Source organism: Rhododendron vialii, chromosome 4a (assembly GCF_030253575.1).
Source record: "Rhododendron vialii isolate Sample 1 chromosome 4a, ASM3025357v1".
NCBI classification, from domain to species: Eukaryota; Viridiplantae; Streptophyta; class Magnoliopsida; order Ericales; family Ericaceae; genus Rhododendron; species Rhododendron vialii.
In genome coordinates, this window is record NC_080560.1 from 11,134,124 (window position 1) to 11,157,290 (window position 23,167).

The window sequence follows — 23,167 nt, forward strand, 5'->3', positions numbered from 1 at the left end:
CTCTCTCTCTCTCTCAAACACACACACTCTCAAACCCATCGACCCTTTGCGTCTCTCATACACACGCATCCCTTCTCACCCATTTCCAGATTTTCTTCCTCAAGACTGTTAAAGCATCCAACTCCAAACTAATTGGCAAAGAGTGGAGAGGCCGCCTAGGCTTATATACTAGTTTTGGAGGAGATAATTAACCGATGTGGGACAAATTCCAACACTCCCCTACACGTGCGACCCCCGATTCGCACGTGGAGAGGTCAACAAAAGATCCGAAACACACGGATCACAATGAAACAAAGTGCAACTATGGCACAAACAAAGGGGAAGAGCCTCCGAAAGCCTAGCTCTGATACCATGTTAAAGCATCCAACTCCAAACCAATTGGCAAAGAGTGGAGAGGCCGCCAAGGCTTATATACTAATTTTGGAGGAGATAATTAACCGATATGGGACAAATCCCAACAGACAGCGGCGATTGGTCTGCACCGCCGACGATCAGAAGACCCCCTACCGAGACACCCACAATTGAAAAAAACCCACAACCCAGCACCGATCTCCAATGTGTCTTCCAACCATGAGGCTGTAGCGGAGAGAGAGAGAAGCAAGCCAAGCGAGGCTGAAAAACCTCGCCCCACCGGGCAAGGTACTGTAGCTCCTACGCAATCAGGTGAGGCTGGAGTGAGTCTTCTGGGTCTGTGATTTCACAATTTTCTCGCCATTTTCGTCCCATTTTGAGGTGGAGCGAGACTCTTGGAGATGCTGTTAACCGTTGCTAGCCAATGGTAGGAATCTTTGAGATTGAGGAGGTCCACAATGCTATAGGTGGCCCAACAAGTACAACCATAGCCATTGTACCTTCATAAAATTACGGCCCAGTCGTGATTTTGCATGTTTATATGGAAAGGGAATTATTTTTTACACTCCTTTCTTTTATAACCACACTTTCTTTTTTGAATTTTAGTGTTGAAAGTATTTTTTTTTTTTGCTAAAAGACAAAAAAGAAAATGTGGATATCAAAAAAGAAAATGTATAAATTAATTCCCATATTGAAAATGCTAAAAATTAATATTGAAAAAGTGTATCGGAATATGTGAAAAAGCAGACTTGGTCTCCATTTTTAGTTACACAGCCATCGTTCGCGTCTGTTGCTTCCCTCTCTCTCTCTCTCAAGGCTCCACTACTGCTCGATGAGAGTGAGCAGTAATTTGAGGGTACCAGAGCTTGAACGGGGTCGAGTTTTTGGTACAGAAGTAAAGGAGAACTGCTCTTCTTGCATCTCTCTTTCGAGGAGCAATGTGACAACAATCAAGTTGGTTGCATGTTTCGATGCATCCTCTGCTCGTTCTCGTACTGGGATAAATATCCAGGGCCGGCCAGGGGTAAGCCCCGCAAGCCGGCCGGCTCGGGCAACCCCCGGCAAGGGACAACAAAAAAAAAAAAAATGTATGTATACAAAAAAAAAAAATAGAAATCCAGCAAAAAATATATTTAGGGGCATCATTCAAAAAATTTTGTACAAATTTTTTTAAAAAAAGTAAATATATATGGTTTCCACCTACTTTAAAAAATTATGATACTTGAGAAAATTAGGAGGGTAAAAGAGAGGTTTTTACATACCTGGGGTAAATAACAGATAAAAAAAAATTAGGAGGGCAAATTATTAAGAGAGAAAATTAGGAGGACTATCAGATAAGAAAAAAAAAAAAGGGACGCTATAGCCAAAACGAGAAGGGACGGATGATGTAATTCAAGCTAAATGAACAATATAATCTTGTTTTTGTCCTTTTTTTTGTTGTTGCTTGTATGTCTTTTTTTATACTTAACACTAGTGGGCAACGAGCCCTGTTATTCACAATAAAGATTTGCAGACAACCACATAAGGAAAAACTCGTTTGGGCCCATTCTAGGTCCCACAAAAATTTAGAAAAATATCCATAAATTTTTTAATATTATTTTATGGGGCTTGTAAAAAATCAGCTCCAACGAACATTAGTAAATGTTACTTTTGAATTCATATGGGCGAATTAAGCAGTTTCACCCCAACGAATTCAAAAGTAATACTTACCGATCGATATCCCTTGGAGCCGATTTTTTACAAGGCCCCATAAAATAAAATTCAAAAATTTTTGGATATTTTTCTAGATTTTTGTGAGACCCGGAATGAGCCCAAACGCATTTTTCCTTGCGTGGTTCCCTGCAAATCTTCCTTGCGATTATAATTTTCGAGTGGACAACCAAGCTGAAGGTCGGGCTTGGGCAACCCAAATGTCGGGACCGGCACTGTAAATATCTAAAAACATGTATATACATTGCCCAATCAGTGAGATTTTTGGCATTATTGAACTTTTCGTTGGGGTCTACAAAAATTTACAGACACGAAGTGGGTACAAACACTAAGTAGGTTAGGATCGTAGAGAGAACACAACAAGGAACTATAAGAACACAAGAGACTGGAATATTATTGCAAATACCGACTGGCTTTCTAACTTAGTTTACAACGGTGGAGAACCCTCCTTTTATAGGCATAAGGAGGGGTTGCTTACATCATTATACATCATTACACAGAGTACCAATAATACAACTTTACTATTTACATCAGACTATTAGTACGACACTTTAACACATAGTCTTTACTTGAATAATAAAGACCAATTATTCATCACCTACTGCTACCTAGACCAATTATACATTTTCACACCAATAGTACAAGTACAAACAGTATACTTCCTACAACGGTACATAATAGTAATCACCAATAATGAACGATTTGGGTCATTGAGGTGGGTTCGGAATGGGCCCGAATTTGCAAAACTGAAACTGTCCAGTTATTTTCTTAACTGGGGAGGAGCCTCTTCCTACCGTCACAACCCTCCAAAACTCCCCTATTCCATAGGCAGCGGCAAGATAAAGAGGGTCTCGTTCATATTATTGCACACACAAAAAAACCAGCTACTGTTTCTTCCTCAACACGATCTCCGCCACGTCCTTTTGTCACCGCCTCGTGCAGGGCAGCATTTATGTTGACATACTTCCTACAAGAACTTCGTTTGTCCGAAGTCCTACCCGAAGTAGACTTTCTAATGCAATTGCATTGCTTTTGATGGCCAGATGATGGAGGACCATATCGCTTCAGTTCTCTATGGGTTCCAAGCCCCTCTCTTACACTGTAGAGTGTGTGGCCTACCCAGCCAACCATCCTATGTGAGTTTCTGTGTGCGCACATTTGTGTGTGCTGCTAGCATTACTGAAAGAGGAATGAGAATCTCGGTACATCAGGTTTTTCCATTAGAAAAATTGGCGACAGTTATTAACTAGTCGATTTTGACAGTAATTTAACACAAGCAATAAACGGATATAGGAAGAAAAAATGCATTGCAATCTAGCAGCCAGCTTACTCATACAAAGATCAACGCTAATTTGTTCTGAAATAAATATAAAACCTTCTGTGAAAAAGTATTGTGGCCGTACTGAGGCACGGTATTACTGCACAGTCTGGAGTAGTTTTCAGCACATCAGTAGAGTTTACTTATGCATTTAATGAACACGATCATGTACACAACCTCGAGCTAAACACAATGCGAAAATTTTCAAACAAGTGAATCAGATACAAAGACCATATCACCCAGCTGCTTGAAAATCCCCAAAGTCGTCATCTGGTAAATCCGGTGCCGTTTGATTTTCTAGAGAATGTTCTTCTTTTGATTGTTCTCTGTTTCCAGAAGTTTTGTCAAGACTCAAATTTGATGGCGAGTCAGAGGGAGACTTCACAGTAATAACCGGTGAAAGTGGCGCTGGTGGAGGTGGCGGCGGTTTGATAGTTATGGCAGACACTTTTTGGTTGGCCTTTTCCTCTAGGGATAGATTGTTTAAACCCTGCTCGAAAAACTTGGACCGACCACTTTTCTGTTGACACCAAAAAGTTGATAACCTATTTAGAATACTGGTCAAACACATGCTTTCTGTAAACTCGCAAATATGAAAAAGGAGACAGGCCCTTACATTCTTTAATTGGACTACAATAGTCTCCCCATCTTTTAAACTGTAATCAACTGATGAATTGTTCTGGTACTGCTGTTCCATTTCTTCTGCAGTTTTCTTTTTGTTCAGGTACCTTTAAACAGTTTAAGAAGGTAGAAATGTTAGCTGGAATTTTAGGTTGATGAGAGTTCCTTTCAAAAACCAGTTGTATAGGAAGAAGATAGGCACAATATACAACTTATGAAAAAAAGAAATAACATGTATGAGAATGGATGGAAGAATACTTCATATGGTCATGAAGGGCAGCTTGGAAATCATAAGCCTCAGTTCTTTCTCGAAAACCAATGCCAATGAAAGCATGCCGGAGGCGGCCACCTGAAAAGGTCCATGTCAGTATTGCCATAAAAACACTAGAACAGACACACCATTGTGATCAGCAGGTCAAAACACAGGAAGTGTAAGAGAAACAGACCTGATTAATTATATCCACATATTAACCTTAATACAAAACTCTTACAAGGCTGGAAACATGATTACACTTTTTCTCTCCAATGTTTCTACTTACAGCCTTTATATCAACCCTGGAAGTATTTAAGAGAAAACCCAGATGATGGACTAAGTCATTGGCTATCCTATCTAATTAGCAGAGAGAATCACAGAAAGAAGTTAATCAGGCCAGAAATAGCAAGGGCATTGATGAAAAGGAAGATTTTCTGCATCAGATAAGAACAAAACTAAGTGGCCCTTATTGTTGATTTCATAGCTTTTCTAATCCAAATGAACATAGGGTCAGTTAAACCCATGTTGAGAAAAGGGCAAACTGTGCTGTGTAGTAGTGATAACAATAATGGTGACCAACTGATAATAAACAAGACCAACTGGCCAATAGTCTATATGTTTCTCCAGTTCTGTTTAATAGAATTGTGAATGAGAGAATGGCATATGAATATATTACATTCGCTTAAATTTCTTAGTAGGGTCCAAAAGAAGTCATGACAGCAGAGGTATTGCAAGATCTAGTTACCATTAGTTATTATAGCTCAGGATTCATTTTTTCACTCAACATAAAGATATTTTCTGATAGTGTTATTCACAACTAATCTAAAGCCAAGTCTTCTTCAAAACTTAATAAGATCTTGCCTGATAGCCTGACAAGACTATACTGCCGCTCATTGCCCTATTCAAATTACTAAAAGACAGAACAGTTAGCAAAACAGAACTTGAAACAAGAGGTAAGCATCATAACTTACCAATATCCTCTTCGATGCGAAGAACAAAGTATCTGCAGGTAAAGAAATATTAAGACAAAATGAGGTACACGTACTAGGTTTCATATTAAATCATAACAAAGAGTCCATGATTTTGAATCTTTGATATTGTCATATTAGTGTATTGTTCCAATCAACAAGTAAAAATAGACTTCTGTTGTGGTAACAGAGAGAATTTACCTGCTACTATCAATTACAGCCTCCACCGGATGTGGTTCTCCATCTCTCAAGAATGCCCGAGCATACAATTCACCTATTTTAAGAACATCTTATCATCAATGAAAGCAACAGAATATTGCAGCTTTTTATTTGTACATCAAAGCATAATCGTTTCACCTGTTGTCTTATCTTCAAGTCTGATAATGCACTCTTCTCCCTTGCTAACAACTTTCAATGTCCCCTCCCACGCCCATTTATTGACATTCCATTCATCAGCCCTATAGAGAACTTGAAGTTGAAACTAATGGAAACTTACAATCTACAAATGTACAAACAGAAGGTTTTCTGTTGCAGATTAAACGCCGAGTACAATAACTTCTTTGATATTAAGCACATGAACTTGGACAAAATTAGACAGCAAAATGATTTCCTTAGCAGCCATTATTGTGGTGGCACTTGGTACTTGGAATAACAAGAATTCTTGTAACATGTAAGCTGTTAGGCAGTTGGCATCAGAGGTTGTCCAGATAGTCTCCAACTGAGACTTTAAGAGTCAAGATAGCGGGACAAATTAGGTAGTCAGCTTAGATCTTAACAATAATAAAAGCAAAAATGTAGGAGGAGCTACTCAAATTATTTAATATGCAAAATAAACTTCTTTCAGTGTTTGATGAATGATGAGCTATAGATCTCAACAAGAACAAAGATATAAAAGTAGGAGCTACTTGATTTAGATATGTACAAAAAAAAATCTGTATTTTCTTCTTAAAATATCCTCATTGCGCAAAACCATAAACCCTTAAGCACCACAGTCTTCAACAAAATAGAATACGCTAAACTGAAAATGGAAGCCCGTAAATTATCACAAGGATAATAGCATCATCCAACATGCATATGCAAGTCTATCCCAAGTGAACATCTACAAGGCACACATAATGACATATGATGTTACAAAATCACTACAACGATATCCAGAACAAAGCTACTGATAAAAGTTGAAACCCCCATTCAACGCAAAAGTATACAGATGTCTATGCCAGTAATCCTATAAATAAAAGGAGAACATAAAGAATTTTTAGGTGTTCAGCTGTCCCTAGACCTTGATGATCTATTTGTGACTTGTAAGTGGTGAGTTTGACTGACCCGAAAACGAAATGGATCAAATTCCACTAACTAACGTTTCTTCTAATGTACACTAACATTTCTTCTAACGTTTCTTCTAATGTGATCCCACAATATCATCTTGATGGATAAAGAAACTCAGATGGCACATTCTAATCAAATGAGATCATTTAGTAGGTCATCCCCCTTTCCCTCGTATGATACCCATGCCATTTCCTTCATTCTCCGTAGAAGCTAGGCAATAAAAACATGCTGAGTCAAAGGCACTACAACTGCTCAGAATGCCTATCCCCTTCCCTTCTTTTTGCTCATGATAACTGCAGAAACATTCCTCCCGAGTAGTTACCACTTCTCAGTATGACTGTTCTTCCTTTCCATAGCATTTTATGTTTTCTCTTGAAGTAACAAGGATGCACCCATTTGACCCGATTCCATCCAGAGTTCTCATCGTCTTTGTATTGGTACAGTGAATTTGCTTCCTATCCTAAGTTCTTTTTTCCGTATCTGTTGTAAAGGCAAAAGGCCAAGGGATTTTGGCCACCTGAGTGGAAACTATAAGTATAAAGACATCAATGGAACTCTGTCTTTCAAGGTGTGGCCCCCCAAAAAAAATAGACAAAAAATAGTACCAAGGTGAAGGTTTCTATAGAGCCACAGCTCAATATGAGGTGCTATGCAGGCGTTTTCACAGCAAAGACTGGCAGCACCGCCACCAACAATACAAAATAATTTGCTTTACAATCAAATTGCTGCTGTCGGAATTTAAAAATATTACAAGTCCAAACAGTTCAAGGTGAAACCTGTATGAAGCTGCAGTTTTTCTCGGTGGTATCTGCAAAAATATTTAATAAGAGATGAAAATTAGGCAGACATAACAACCACTTGTAATCCACCACCCCTACCAAGACGAAAGGCAAAATTCCTAACTTAGGGCACCTGGATAAGTTACCAACACACAATGCACAAAGAAGTGTGTGGTCCATATTCCAACAAGATGTGTTGCGCACCACATCTAGTATGAATCTAATTCGTATCTTTCATCCTGTGCACTTTAGTTGTGTTCGTAGTATTGTTGCAACACAACATAAAGTTGCAAAACTTGCATTAGGTTTTTCAAGTTTGACGAGTTGTCACCTACCAGTTGTGGTGTCATGTAAGAACTGATTGTGGAAGATACCGAAAAGTTGAAAAACGTAAACATAATAAAAAAAATGGGAAAGATAATACTTGGAACTAGAGTATAAACTAACGTACCAAACTCTAAATTCTTCAATTCATCCAGCATATACCTATAAACAAAGATTCAGTGGTTTCGACATTGGAAATACCTACTCTACCCTAGAACCTAGGGGAGAGAAGGAAAAGTGGTGGAGATCCAACTACGGAATTCGCGAGCTGGAAATAAGGCCCTAACAATCGGGCAGCGCACTTGCTCCAGCATATAATTTCTTCTTTTTTTTTATCGACAACGCAGTTGCTCAAGCATATAACAAAGATGAACAAACAGAAGATTTCAGTAGACAGTAGACACTATTCAGCAACCTTAAAACCTCGATTTGACAGTAAATTACAAGAAGGGTACTTCCTTTGGATCTTCATAAACCCTAAGTTGTTTATTCTGGCAACAATTGCGATAAGGAGAGGACAGAAAAACGAGAGCACCTTAAAAAAACTACCAAAATCAACAAACCAATCCTGATTTTTTCGGCGTCATCCTTCTTACCGCGCAGAAAACAATATAGCACATATATGAATCAGAGATTGTCAATAGCAGTCAACCATAGTGACAAATCACTGATTCGAGAAACCAAAATAAAAAATTTGCAGCGCATGCTTAACCACATAAACATAACATGATATACATACGTACATATATATGTAGAGAGAGAGAGAGAGAGAGAATTACCAAATAAACGTAAGATTCAGGCACTTGAAAGAGAACAAGCTCAATTGCTTCATTGTCGTCGTTCTCGGTTGCGCCGCCATGGTTCTTGTCGAGCTCACTCGTTTCCTTCAGTTCTTTCTTCATGATCGCAGAGAGAGAGAGAGAGAGAGAGAGAGAGAGAGATGGGGGCAGAGCAACGGAGGAGTTTTGGCAAATCTAGGACTGGAGGAGTCTTCTCTGATAATTTCACCGAAGTTTGGGGACCAATAGGACTATTGGTTTGGAGTATTTAATAAAGAGAATAAATTTTGTACACCGTTGGCGTAAATATTTGTTTCCTCCAAATCAATTGAATTGCGTCACGTTGCAAAATGGTGGTCTCAATCAATAGAACATGACGATATGACGCAATATAATTAATTTAGAAGAAATAAATGTTTACATATCAACTAAAGAATTTTATTCTTTTTAATAAAATTAATACTCGTATTTTTCTTTTCCTTTTTCTTTTGGGGGAGTTTTTAACCCATTTTAAGATCAAGTAGCATATGCTTTTTAAACTGGTGTCTTAAATTCAAGGCTAGGTACCGCTAAGATTTTTGGGTTTTTTCAGATTTTTCTTATTTTATTTTTATTCAAAAAAAAATAGTGTTTATCAGTTTTGCTCTTAACTTTTGTATATTATTGATTTGTCTCGTAAAAAGTAAAAATTAGATGACTTTTACTCGAATATCTTTAGAAATATCCAAGATATAGTCCAAGCACAAAACTGACAAATGCAATTTTTTTTTTTAAATAAAAGCAAAACAAGAAAAGGTCAAAAAAAGCCCTTAGCGTCTATTTCTAGCTGCAACGTGGTTTTCGATTATCTAGATCTTGAAGTTGACTCACAATTATCTCAATTATCTAAAAGAACTCGTGGACTATTTTCCTTGGCTCGTACATATTGTTTTGGATTGCGCAGTTTAATCACCTGCGATTGAGACGTTTCCTTAACGCATACCTTAAAAGAAGCCGATAATCATGGACGGACACAGAGTTTCAAAGTTGGGAGGACGAACGTTGGAAGATTAAACACGTGGTCTTTTGATTTTCTGTCTCTCTCCTCAAATTTGTTAAATCACTTTTTTAAGACTGCAATGAGATGGTTCTCCTCATCTGAGCCGTTGGTTTGGTAGACTTTTGTGATCCCTTCGTAGAGCAAAGTCCTTAAGCAGATGAGGATGATTGATTTGATCAACAAATTTGGTGGGCAAGTTGGCAGAGTTGTTAGCTTGATTTCTAAGGCAAACCTATCAATCTTTTAAGTAATGAGTCCCCGATTCGATTCTCGCTTTACAAGACAGGTCATTCTTTCATAATTTATTATTTTTAAAATAAATACTTATTTTAATTTACAAAAAACATGAGATAAGTACTTTAAAAATAAAAAACTCCGTGGACCGAAATGAGTTTGGTTAATAGTACAAAAGTTAAAGGCACTATTCACAGAATCTGCCTAAACTTTCTTTTTCTTCGTTTTTGGTGCCTCGGAAACAAACGATTACACTTTCAATCCTGAACAAGTGGTTTAAAAATAGAGTTAAAGTAATTTTTGATAAATAGTAAGAAAAAAAGAACTTTATTGCATATTTATTTACCAATAGAAAAAGAAAGAGTTAAAAGTAATTTTTGAATGTAAAAAGTAAAAAAAAATAAAAAGTTAATGACTTCCGTTAGCTCCATCCGTTAGGACTAGAGGGAATTGGACGGCAGGGGTCTACTTGCTAACGGAATGCTAAGTTTAGGTGTTTTTTTGTCAATAATGAAAGTCCAGGTGTTTTTTTGCAAGTTGTCAGAAAGTTCAGAGGTTTTTTTGAAATTTTCCCTTAAAAAATAGCAAACTTTAGTAAATATTACTCCTTATTAGTTTGTTTCTCAAGTTCAAGTGGTTTTATGAGGTGAGATTTTAAAGCGGCAATTAATTAAACTTGAAAGAATTTAGCTCGAACTTCATTTGAAAAGATAAAAATACAACCCTACAACTACAAGAAGAGCAAAACAGTTTCCACTGGAGGGTTTTCCGGATCGTTAACTTATGAGTTTCAGAATTAGTCGAAGCGCAAGTAAGCTAGTAAAAAGAAAGAGTACAAAAGTTTTGAGTGGGCTTTGTCTAAATTTCGTCAAGTTCATTCGAAATGCATCCTTTTATTTTATTGTATTTTTTTAGTAGTATTTTATTGTAATCTCTGCTCTCCTTTTTTTTTCCCTTAGTAAATTTGGTTTTATGGTGAAGAACCAATATTGGGAAGCCGGATATCCAAAGGCGAATATTCTTTAACCAATTTCCGCATTGCTATCGCTATCTACTCAATAATAAATAAATAAATATACAAAGAAAGGACACAGATAAACAATTAAACAGGACAAAAAAATATATACCCACAAGGGGTGGTTAGCTGATCGACTTAGCTCACCCGTCAACAGATTGATGGAGTATAATCTTGGGAGTAAAGAAGGCTTTTTTTAATGTTGTTATTTTCACAAATTTTAATATATACTTGGGTAGTAATCCCTCCAATATTTAAATTGATTTTGAAAATTAAAATAATTGTATTCGTAAGTGGCTTTTTATCTGAAAATGACACGACTTCTCGATTCTTGTAAGCTTATTTTTCTTCTTCATTTTGTTTGTTTTGTTCATCTTTTTTGAATTTTTGTTAAATTCGCATGATATTTTTGGAATTAATCATCCCTTCAGACGAAATGAGTTTAAAAAATACAAAATTATGACCGAAAGTAAAAATAAAATAAAATTCACTAAAGCCGAAAAAAGTATATCAAACAGATGTCTTACTATCTAAAGTGCCGTCTTATTTGAATTTTTTCAATATCGGTCTATATTTTTATAATTTTCGATTAAAAATTACGACAAAAATCTAAGCAAAAAGATATGAAAAGTAAAAAATATGGAATAAATTTCAGACTCATAAATTCACAAGAATGCAATATGGGACTGAAGGAATTACTGAAGGAAACATATCTCACTTTTATCGAAAGAGATTTTTAAAAAAAAACTGTTTTCCATGATGGCAAAAAAAGTAGTATAATTCCAACTATTTTCCCGTTCATTTTCAAGGTTGCAACCATACACATGGAAACGAGTCATTAATCCACAACCGGCTTCCGCCGATGAAAAAAAGAGGAGTGTTACGAGTCATGAAAAACAGCAAATGTGTAATTCATATCGACAGAAAAATATGGATTCCTTAATACTTACAGACACTCAAAACTAGTGGCTACAACAAATTTATCTCCATCAAGTTTCTTACCAATATGCCTTAACCCTCCAGTCAATTCAAGAACCCTCAAGACTCGACAGGAAAAACACTGATTAAGAATCAACAAGCAATCCAAGAGGTTACGGGACACATACCAAAGAAGAGTAGAACCGAAAAAAAGTTTGAATTTACCATGGCATTTCTGTTGGTTTTCTACGGGAAGGTGACAAGATAACAGCTCCGTTTCGCTTTGCAACAACAATGGTACTCGCCTGGGAGCAAAGAGAGGTGTTTGGTAGAGGAGAAAAAACATAGGACGTTAGTAAGGAACGGTACCCGTCACAGTCCTGTGTCTTGGGTCAGTGAGAATTGTTTGGATATTCACGAAGCCTGCTTCTCTCATTTTCCCTTCAAGATCAGTGAGGTAGTACTCGTCTAAAAATGGTTCGGTGCTCTTCATCAATGTAAACAGCACTGGAGACAGTTCCTGCAACAGTAAAGTAAGGAACTGAACACAAAAAAAATGACCTGATGATCCATTATTTATGTGTTATAAAAAAAAAATGAGTGGATACAAGGAATTTCATTTCTCTTTTAAATCCCTTTTACTTCACACGTTCAAAATCCAAACAGTGTGAGGGAAAGAAAAAAAAATCTTAAATTTCGCAGTGCTTTGATAACTAAAGTCATAAATTCTTAAATTAGTCCGAGATGCGCGCAAGCTGGCTCGGCCTCGGACACCCTGCATTACCAAAAAAAGATGCTTTTGAATATTGAACAGTGAGAAATCGCATTTACCATATGCGATCTTGCAAAGCTAACATCTCCAAATCCATTTATTTCATGAAGGTGGTAAACATTGTTGAAAAAGTTGAACGCAATTAGAACCGTACCTGAAGGATCTTTGACTTCGGCTGCAGAAAGGTGTAATGGAAGAAGTTAGAAACCAATTAATTTTAGCAGCACAATTAATCTCATAATCATAAAAAAATAATAGTATGTCTAATTACCGAATTATCTGTCACAGCAAAAGTGCCTCCAGGTCGAAGGAGCCGAAATGCTTCCTTCACTAAATTAACTATTGCCCTTGCGGGACACTCATGGAGCTGCATATATATGTAGGGCAATTGTCACCACTTAACACAAAACTATTTTTCCATCCAAAAGAAAAACACAAACTATTTCCATGAGACTTCATAAGAAGATAGTTCTACAATGTTTAATAGAACAATGCTTTTAGTACATGCAAAGAGCATTATCGATATTCACCCTTGTTCATTCAAAAGCGAGGATGCCCCATCTTCTCATCAAGACATTTGCCATTACCTCATTACTGTTTCATTTTCGAAAGGATGTCCGAAGATTTCCATTGAAAAATGACAAAGTCCTGCAATTTATGCTTTCCAATCTTTTGATGCTTACCAATTATCTCTTTCTAAAGGAAAGTATTTGAATCCTGTCAAACAGAAAAAAAAAAAAAAAAACTTTTCTCCAGCGATCATGTTTTATATAACTTGTATGTTGATGACAATCCAGAGATGGCACGACTGCTGGGTTCAGCAGTACAGCTAAATGCAAGATCCGTAGTTCATCTACCAATTGGAAATAAAAAAAACTGACATTCACAAATCAATTGTGATCTCTTTGCTTACCACATATGCAATTGAGACAATGTCAAACAATTGGGCAGGCAATCCAGTGTCTTCACCATTTGCATGCACCCAGCTGATTGGGTTCTTTCTTGGGGTGCTTTTCTTTTCCTTAAACTGAGCAACAGCAAGAAAGTAAGGAGATAGGTCTAGTCCCTGCACCAGATGGATCAAGATTCAAGAGATGAGTAAATAAGCAAAACAGGTACAAAGACTGTGAGATGTATACTACCATGATAGGTGATAAGCAAATGTCCAGTACATGATACATCATTTCAAGAAAAAACACATGGAAGATTTGTTTCCACTACTTCTGAAGAGTGAAAATTATGCACTCACCGTGACTTTAGCAGAAGGAAATTTGTTAGCAAGATATCTTGAGCTCACACCAACAGAACACCCGATATCAAGAATGTTTTCAATCATTGCGTTTCCTGAAAACTGCTGATGATGTTGTTCAATAGCATTTAGCCAATTTCCCCTAACAATTTGATTTGCCTCATCTAGAGAAGAAGCATCAGGTATTGCTCTTCTCACCATTGACATAGTTGCTGCCTCAGCTTCTGCTGCAGCCTGCCATTAAGATGTCCAATTCTGAAACAATTATCACAGATATCTTAGTTTTGAATTGTTCCCCCAGTGTGTCTATTAACGCTAAGTTGCTTACAAGTTCGTCTATAGTCAAAACCCAAGAACTAATTCTGCAGGGAATATATGAGGACAAAGTTTATAATTCTACACGTATTGACGACAACATAGAAAGTCTAATTCAGTTAAATTGTGAGGCAAAATCTCAACTTATTCCCCATGTCAGGAAAAATGACATTGTTACTCAATCTGCAAAACTGTAAACTTATCGGGCATCCAAATGGATCCCTGAATAACTCATAAATAGTAGATAACACTCTACATGAAGATGGCACATATCATCAATCATTATTCTACTGGTTCGCTGTGAGAATTTTTTTTAATAGTGGACATGAAACTATATGCAAAAATGAGAACAGACACAAACCCAAAAGGGCAAGCACATAATGTCACTACCACAAAAACTCTCAGACATCTAAAATTTAGGAGAAGAAATAGATATTTACCAGCCAAGACAGGTTGCCCTCATCATATGCATGGAAAGGGTTGAGATAATCTGTTCACAAAACAGTCAAGACATCATTAATCAAGCTCTCTTGGAAATGAACAAAGCAATGTGGTACATCAACATTAAAAGTCATATGCTGATCCAAAAAAAAAACATTAAAAGTCATACGGATATTCTTGCCCAAATTTTCTGATTTGTTTGGGAATACACATTCCCTCCATCATCAGAAAGTGTAAGGGATTGGCACGCACTCCATGTATGTTTTCTACTCTTTTTCCTTTTTCTCAATATATTAGTTCTTCTTTAATTCAAATTTAAAGCAACAAATGTTTTGACTCCCTGTCATTCCTTACCAACAACAGCTATGCAAGTAGCCAAGATTGCCTATTGAGGTATGTCCAATCTCTTGAACAAATATGAAAAGCAACTAAGATAAATAAATTTTTTTTTTTAAAAGCATCTAAAAAATAACTTCATTTTCCTTGTCAACATAGAGAAAAGTTTCCTTTACAAGACAAATGTTTGTGGTCTACTGATTCCCTTAAAGAATAATCCAATGTTCTGTCTAGTAACTCAAAAGGAGGAAAGGACTATCAATCTAAGCCCGTGAACTTACTCAAGTTTTATCATTCTTCATAACTTGTTCCTTAATCGCCAGAAGGATTCTTTACATAAGTCAGAGACTAGAGTTCTAGGTCAAGCCACTTGACTGATATATGGCACCAAAATCCCCAATAAAGGGTGCATTATGGAATTCAACTATTCAAGGCATGAATACATGTGATAACAAAGCATGGGTAATGGCCAATTTGTGTGATGGCAACAAAGTCAATCACAAGAATTGGCCAAGCTAGTGCAAAGCAACAGTCCATGAGCTAGTTTCTACTTGCTTGGGTTCAAATAGTGAGGTCATCCAGTTTCACTCATTACCTGCCATAGCACACCATTTTCTAAGGAAAGTGAAGGTCTGATACTTGGGAATCACGTTAGGAGCTAAATCCATATGTCTACCAGTACCAACTCATGGCAGCAAACCAATAATACCATAGAAGACAAAGACAGGTGATAACTTAGTCACCAGATTCACCGCAAAAACAAGCACAGACTCCCCTAACATACTAGAAAAATGTAGAGGTGTGTTCTACATCAACAAATATGGCATAGAAGACAAGGACAGATGATAATTTAGTCACCAGAACCGCAAAAACGAACAAAGACTCCCTAATATACTAGAATACAATTGTGTCCACATCAAAAAATATGGCAACACTGCCACAATCGGAAGTGACGTATTCTATTCGCATGGCATTCTGTCTTATTGTCCTAAAAAGATCAGTACATCTTCTCAGTCAAAACTCAAGAGACTTCAACCATGTAACAAGAATGAGCCCCAACTAAGAGAACCTTCACTCGAAAAATCTCAAACAAGCAGAACAATGACGATAATGTATTTGGAGTTCCCATTGGAGTTTTAGTCTTTTAGAACAGTTCTTTCTTGCAAAATTTCCACCTTAGCCTGTTAGTGACAGAAAAACTACTTGGGTAACCATTGTACCTATTCCTACGCACACTGCGTTTTCTTTGAGATCAACATTTTTCTTCACTACTGATGTGTGATTTCACCCTTGCATTGCCGTTCAGCACTTAGGGTTATACTATGTAAAAAAAGTTCGGGGTAATTAACGATTTTCTTGAACAAGGGAGGCACAGCCCACAAGCTAGTGAAGCAGTTGATATCACTTACCTAATACCTATAACTCCAAAACACCGCACTAATAAATCACACACTGGAAGTTCATAAAACCCATGAAAGTAGTATATTAATCAACAAGGGCCATTAAATATGCCACTTACCAAATACCATTCTTCTTCACCAACAAATTTAAGCCCCTTGTTAATTAGGAAAACAAAAAAACGAACAAAAAAGCTACTAGCCCCAGCAAGGTAGTTTTGTCAAAATCATGATGCGAAAAATGCAACTAAGCAGCTAAATTCAACTCGCCCATGTATATTAATCTTCGGGCCTCAAATAAGTTTGTATCTTCCCGTGTTAAAAAGTCCTATTCAAAGAGGATTGCAGAACGTCAGATTCCAACTTCAGGTAGATTTCAATGAAATCCTAACACTTCAATAGAAAAGAACAAGTTTGAGCTATTGAGAAATTTACAGTCAGGGTACACAATCGACGAGTTCTGAATGCTGTCCATCTCTTTGTAAACCTCAGATTCCAGAATCTCCCTCGTCATCTCCCGCCATGGAATGTTTGTTTTCTCTGCCGTACTGTTCATCACCACACACCAATTGTATTTTCAGAGTTCCTTTCCCTCCCCAAAATCAAGTCCAAATACAAAAACCGAATCATAATTTTGTACACTCGCATGTTAATGTGCAAGTATAACAGTATGTATAAACATATCCATAAATGTACGAGAATGGAAAATGCTAATCACGGCCATTGGACCGTATTTACTGTATTTTAAAATGCATTCTCAGTATTTTAAAATGCATTCTAAGAGCATCTCCAACCTCAACTTCAAACTTGGGGATGCCAAGGCTTATGTGGCAATTTGGCATGTTGAATTTGAAAAAAAAAACACCTCTAAAATACCCACTCTGACCTATATGCCAAATTCAATGTTTGGGTATGTTTTCACTTTTAGTCTTGTTTCTATCTTTTATTTTATTTTACTAAGTTTTTTAGAGCAAAGTAATTATCTTGGTTGGAGTTGGCTAAAATGCTAATTCATCCACTTGGCATCATGGCATGCCATATCAAATTCAGCGCATAGAAGCATGTCAAATTGTACTGCGAGTGGAAAATGCATACCTTCGCTCTAACTTTTCGAAATTGTCTGCATCTTTAACTATCGCCTATTTATAGCAAGTCAAAGCCATATTATACCTCGCTATAGTTTCATAAAAATAACAATGTTACTACGCAGATTTGGTGTATTTTTAGCACAATCTCAAACCTAGCTCATTGGCTCAAACTCATCTCAACCCAAATTTATTGACCGTGGCAGATTTGGCAAAGACAAAATTGCCACCAAATTTGGAACCAAAAATGGTTTTGCTATTTTTTAACAACAATTTAGCTTACTGGTGCCAAATTATGTTTTGATAACCTAAATCCATCATGATTGGACATACTTTTAGCAGTTGTTAGCATAGTTCATATAAAACCTGATCAAATACGTATAAGCATACCACGAGAGAGAGAGAGAGAGAGAGAGAGAGAGAGAGAGAGACCTGATGAGGACTTGTCGGGCGCCGAGCTTGAGGACAGAGTAGAGAGGCTTGAAGGAGATAAGAGCTCCGACGAGACGAGAGAGAGGGGTTTCCCCCGTCCACTTGGGTCGTTCCAGCTGGCCCTCTTCGTACAACGAGGACGCGGCTCGAACGACTACACACTTTCTCCCCCGGCGATTTCTCATTCGGCCGCAGCCGTCGGTGGACACGAGGCACAGGCTACTCAGCTTCCCGTACGCACAAAAGGCCATCGTATACGAATCCATCGTATATTTGGAGTTCCAGTGAGGAAGAGAGAGAGAGAGAGAGAGAGAGTACTGTATACTGATCGTGTGATACTGTGGTCGTGGTGGTTTATCGCCACGTCATGGCAGATCAAATCTTTGGCTGGCCTATAGTGTTTATACACGTGGACGTAAAAATTCGATTGATCTTCCCAGCGTGAGGAAAATCAATAATACAATCACAAACACTTAGCACACAAGCCACACTTAATATGAGAGAATTTGTATAAATGTGTATAAGTGTTTGTGGTTATAGTAAAAACTGGAAGAAAATTGGAAGTGGCTTTTATGCAATTTGACTTTGATTCTGTGAACCATGCCCTGAGTAGTCCGGTCATTTTTTAACCCATTTTAGAGTCACTTTGATGATCCGAACCTGAACATTGTAGAACTTGTAGAGTAGAATGCGACACCAAATGATCATATAGTATGTGCTTCGATTAGGTATTAGTCTTGTATCAGCTTGCCTTGATATTTTACGTGGTAATTATACTCGACGAGCTCTACAATCAACGTGGACAACTTGGATCGTCGAAGGGACTCCAAAATGGGTTCAAAAGTAACTGGAATTAATGCACGGGGTGCTATTCACGGCCAAGATGCATAAAAGCCGTGAAACACATTCACCTCAAGTGAATGTATTCTGAGATCACATAAATATCAAAATTCGATCAACATGAATTTGGGAATACGGAGTATTTCATGTTTGATGAGCCAAAACAAAACCATTGACAAAATCATTTGCTGTGCCAAATTTTGGTTCTAAGATTATATTTGGCAAAACTTGCACACCATCGCCAAGGGAGATCGACTCAGTACTATGAGCAAAAAAATTGTTCTTCTGCTGGCTTTGTCTCTGGAACAGAATCGCAACAAGGCAGCTACTGATCTCATGGGAATTTTTACCTGAAGGTACGATTACACGATGCCCTCTCTGTCAATCTGCCGTAGAATTAACACATCATTTGCTTGTTCAATGCATTATCTCTTGGAATATTTGGTCTTCTTGTCTTCATTGGTTTCTTTGCGGTTTCTTGGAGCATTTGCTTAAGCCGAAATGATATAGCTTTTAATGATAAAAATCTGCATTGGACTGAGGTGGTAGAACAATGCAAGGTGAGGGCTTCTGCGTAGGCAATTTCTAGAGCTCATGCTAAGGATAATACTATTCAAGACTCTTCATCCGCTGCTTGGATGGTGTGAAGAACTTAAAGCTATCCAAAATCAAGAAGAAATCGGGGTGATCTTGCTGGGATAAGCACATAAACTCGGTGTTTCTGCAATGTTGGATGGTCAATACCTGAAGTGTGTTGGTGCAGTTTTCTGCTGGTTCAATATTCTGCTGAAAATGGTGATGCTCACAAGGAGTGTGGTCATTGTGCTAATTGAAGTGCCAGATGTTGTTGCTGGTCTTAGGAGTGCTTCTTTTTCTTTGCAGTATTCTGTTATTTTTTATCTTGTCTTGGTTTAGCTAGAGTTTTTTTTTGTTAACACTGGTTTGGTCTTGTTTGTTCTAGTTAGTCTAATTTCTTGTTGCTTATGGTTGGCATCTTGCCAACGGTATCTTATCTAGGGGTCTTGGGTGGCATATATTATTGTCGGGAGCGTATGTGTCAACTGTCAACTTAGTTAGAATGCTCATTCCCAATAGTGATGCCGTCGTGCCATTGCTTCTTCTAATCTTTGTAAACTGTTTTGAAGATATTAATAAATTCCTCTTTCTTATCGCACCCTCCCCCAAAAAATAAATAAATATGGTTATATAGTTGTGGTTGCCATAAATATAGCTTTTCTGCACTTTAGGGAAACATGAACCACTATACTTAAAAAGTACTAGTCGAACCAAAATGAGGTGAAACCAATAGAGCTACTCAACTGTCCTCTAGTCAAAACTACAAGTACTAAAATTATATGGACACTGATCAAAGTAGGTTTATAGATGGAGTACTGATCAATTTGAGCTAGCTAGCTTGACCAAAAGCTTCAATAATCATAGGCTAGTTCAATTATGCTTATCGACATAAAACATGTGGAGGGAAACACCATTATATGTCTCCTACCCTAAAATCACATGCTATACGTTATCCTAGACAATGCTGGACCATTTCACAGATGCACAGCTAGCGCTCATGCATTCTCTTTCTCTTTCGGGCTCAGCAGCTTTGCTGGTGCACCTCGGATCACCTGTATCCAAAATGCTCGTGCCTCTGTTCCCGTGTAATGTCATCCGTAGGATTGCACAAATGACTCTTCCTGAAAGGAGACTATTGAGAAATCATGCGGTTGAAATTGCATCGGAACAGAGGTACAAGTATTTTTTCGGTACGAAAGATTTGACCTCTTGTTGATGGCCTTCGGATGTAGGGATTGACCCATTTAGGTTGACTGCGGGCGATCACCACCCAATAGTTTAAAATTATGATTTCCTTCAGAAATTACAGAATGACATTGGATTACCAATCTTTATAGGGGATTTCGATTCCGAATGGTATAAAGAGAGTATGCCCGTTGGACAAAAAGATTGGCCTTATCTTAATTATTACTCCTACTTATGTTATTTGCGCGTAGTTCTAGATGTATTTATTGCTAATGGACTAATTTACTCTCTCTCTCTCTCTCTCTCTCTCTCTCTCCGGCTGCTAGGGCTGTCCGAGCCAACTTACGCACATGGCCGGTCCAAGGTATTTGGATGCCCTAGGCCAAGTGGTGGAATAGTGCCCTACATAAATTTTCTAATTTAAAAACAATAAATGAAAATACTTTTTTATATATAATTTTCATTCATACTATTTAACATGGTAAATATTTTGGCCTTAATGGCTTGTACGGTTGCAATAATATTTAGTAGACTCAAGTTTGAATCACAACAGTCCCAATTTGTGTGATAGGAGGAAATTTTTTTGGCAAAAAAACACTACAAAAAAGTACCTTACCAGGATTTGAACCTAGCCAACTTATGTAAAAAAACAAACAATTTACCATTGAACCATTATAGGAATTTGTATTATAATTACACACAGAAAATATATATACTTATTTAGGAAGGGGGTGCCCCATTTTTGGTCCAAAATGTGGAGGCCCAAGGCGGCGGCCTCTTGGGCCTCCCCATTGGGGTGGCCCTGCTTACGCACCTTGACTATTTCCTCCTTGGCTGGTCAAACGCAGTCATTCACACCGGAAATTAGGGGATTAATAAGAATTTTCTCTCTTACGACCTATCTCCAAGAGACTGCCAAGATTCTAACTCAAAATATTTGAATTTACGGTTGATCCATGTTAGTACCATTTTAGGTACCAGAAATGATATTGGTACCGACGGGGTCGGTACCGATATCGTAGGGACGGCCGTGCCGGGCCGTCTCCGGCCACCGGACGGCCGATCTGAGCCGTCCAAAAATTCTAAAAAAAAAAAACGAGGGGGCGAACGTGAGAATTAACGGCATCCGAGGTGTGTAAGGTGCTTGATCCGAACACCCTTTTTTCGTGTATATATGTATATACTTGTGAATATACATATATATACGAAAAAATGATGTTCGGATCAAGCACCTTACACACCTCGGATGCCATTGATTCCCGCGAAGACCCCCTCGTTTTTTTTTTTATAGAATTTTTGGACGGCTCGGATCGGCCGTCCGGTGGCCGGAGACAGCCCGGCGCAGCCGTCCCTACGATTTCGGTACCGACCCCGTCGGTACCTGTAGCATCACTCTTTAGGTACCGCTTGGCCCCTTGGGATTCCTCATTATAGTCACAGCTGGTATATCATCAGCAGACATCAAATCTCATTAAGCGCAGACAATGCAATCTTCTTGTAATAGAATAATAGTACAATGTTAGGTGTAGAAGGCCGAATCATTAATTAATTACAACCTAACACCTTACCATTTTGGTGAATGTTTTGCTCGGGAAGTGCTACAATACACACCCCTTATTTGGGTGTGTATCATATGCACCCTTATTAAAATACACCAAAATGTTATGAATCCCAAAATGTTACGAATCTATTGCTAAAAAGTTACGAATCATATTGTTGAAAAGTTACGAATTTTTAGTATAAAAGTTACGATACGAAATAAAATGTTATGAATGACCGGTCCTACAAGTAATTTTTTATGAGGTGGCATAATATAAACCACACAATAGGTGCATATGGTACACACCTTAAAGAGGTGTGTATTGAAGACTTTCCCTAGTTTATGTGTTATCTTTGATGGTAGTAATAATTTACAAGCAACAACATTGGATGTTTTCATCAGATCAGAGAAAATGGAGAGATCCTTAATTCCTTCAATTGAGTCATTCAAATGACAGACATGGTAATTGTTTTCTCTGGTCCTCCGGATTGTGTTCCATCTCAACTGTTAATGATGCTACGGGTTTCATATCCCAGGACTTTGTACTCAAAGTCTTTCATTTACGCAATTTCCTTCCCATAAAGAAAGCAAACGGAGCGAAAATAACTCCTAAGCTAGCAAAACCTAAAAGTACAAAGACTAAATTTTAAAACAAAAAGTGCATCGAAAATGAAGCGTATACCACTATCAAGAATGAATTTCGCTCTATGTGCCAAAAAAATAGGTTAAAGTACACGAAGATTCTCTCAACTATACTTTTTACTCATGGAGACCCCTTAACATTTAAAATTGCACATGCAGGCCCCCTTAACTAAAACTGTTAACTAATCAGTACCCTTCTGTTAAAAAAACTGTTAAGATGAAGGGGTCCGTGTGGACATTCTTTTTTTATAGACGAGGGAGTCAGTGTGGGCGATTTTTAAGGGATAGAATCATCATTTTCCATCATTCTGTTAAAAGAATTAGCTAATTTTTTATTTCATATAGTTGAGGGGATCCGTATAGACAGTTTTCAATGTCAGGGGGTCTGCATGAGTAAATAAGATAATTGAGGGGGTCTTCGTGTACTTTCACCTAAAAAATATGCCAAAAATAAAAATAAAAATGGTAAGATCCATGAAATTGGATTCAAAGAAACTGCCAAGAAAAAAAAGTCTTAAAAGTGAATCTGAACTGTTCAGTTTTCTTTTCTGAACAATTAATTTCCTATATCCTTTTCACCAGGCCTGAAAAACACGTTTTCCTACAACTACAAATTGGAACTAGAGTTCCAATTATGAAACCATGCTTGCCTGGTTGGAAAATTGCAGCTTTTTGGACGAATGCTCATAAAGGGAAGCAGACAGCATAATTAAGGGCTAATA

The 23,167-nt window shown here is 37.6% G+C and overlaps 1 protein-coding gene and 1 long non-coding RNA gene across 2 annotated transcripts; both read right to left on the reverse strand.

The window, feature by feature from the left end:
* Positions 1-3,402: 3,402 nt before the first annotated feature.
* LOC131323664 (uncharacterized) lies at positions 3,403-17,994 on the reverse strand. The gene is made up of 16 exons (XM_058355510.1): positions 17,663-17,994; positions 16,581-16,693; positions 14,412-14,461; positions 13,657-13,890; positions 13,321-13,473; positions 12,679-12,774; positions 12,562-12,582; positions 11,991-12,155; positions 8,430-8,624; positions 7,324-7,355; positions 5,579-5,679; positions 5,423-5,495; positions 5,225-5,256; positions 4,259-4,349; positions 3,996-4,107; positions 3,403-3,899 (listed from the first exon to the last, which is right to left on the reverse strand). Exons 1-16 carry the CDS (start codon positions 17,926-17,928, stop codon positions 3,615-3,617), a joined length of 2,019 nt encoding a protein of 672 aa, XP_058211493.1. The 5' UTR covers positions 17,929-17,994; the 3' UTR covers positions 3,403-3,614.
* LOC131321740 (uncharacterized) lies at positions 14,685-16,573 on the reverse strand. Its single transcript, XR_009198618.1, has 2 exons — positions 16,202-16,573; positions 14,685-16,164 (listed from the first exon to the last, which is right to left on the reverse strand). It is a non-coding gene; the product is annotated as an uncharacterized LOC131321740 (long non-coding RNA).
* Positions 17,995-23,167: the final 5,173 nt, after the last annotated feature.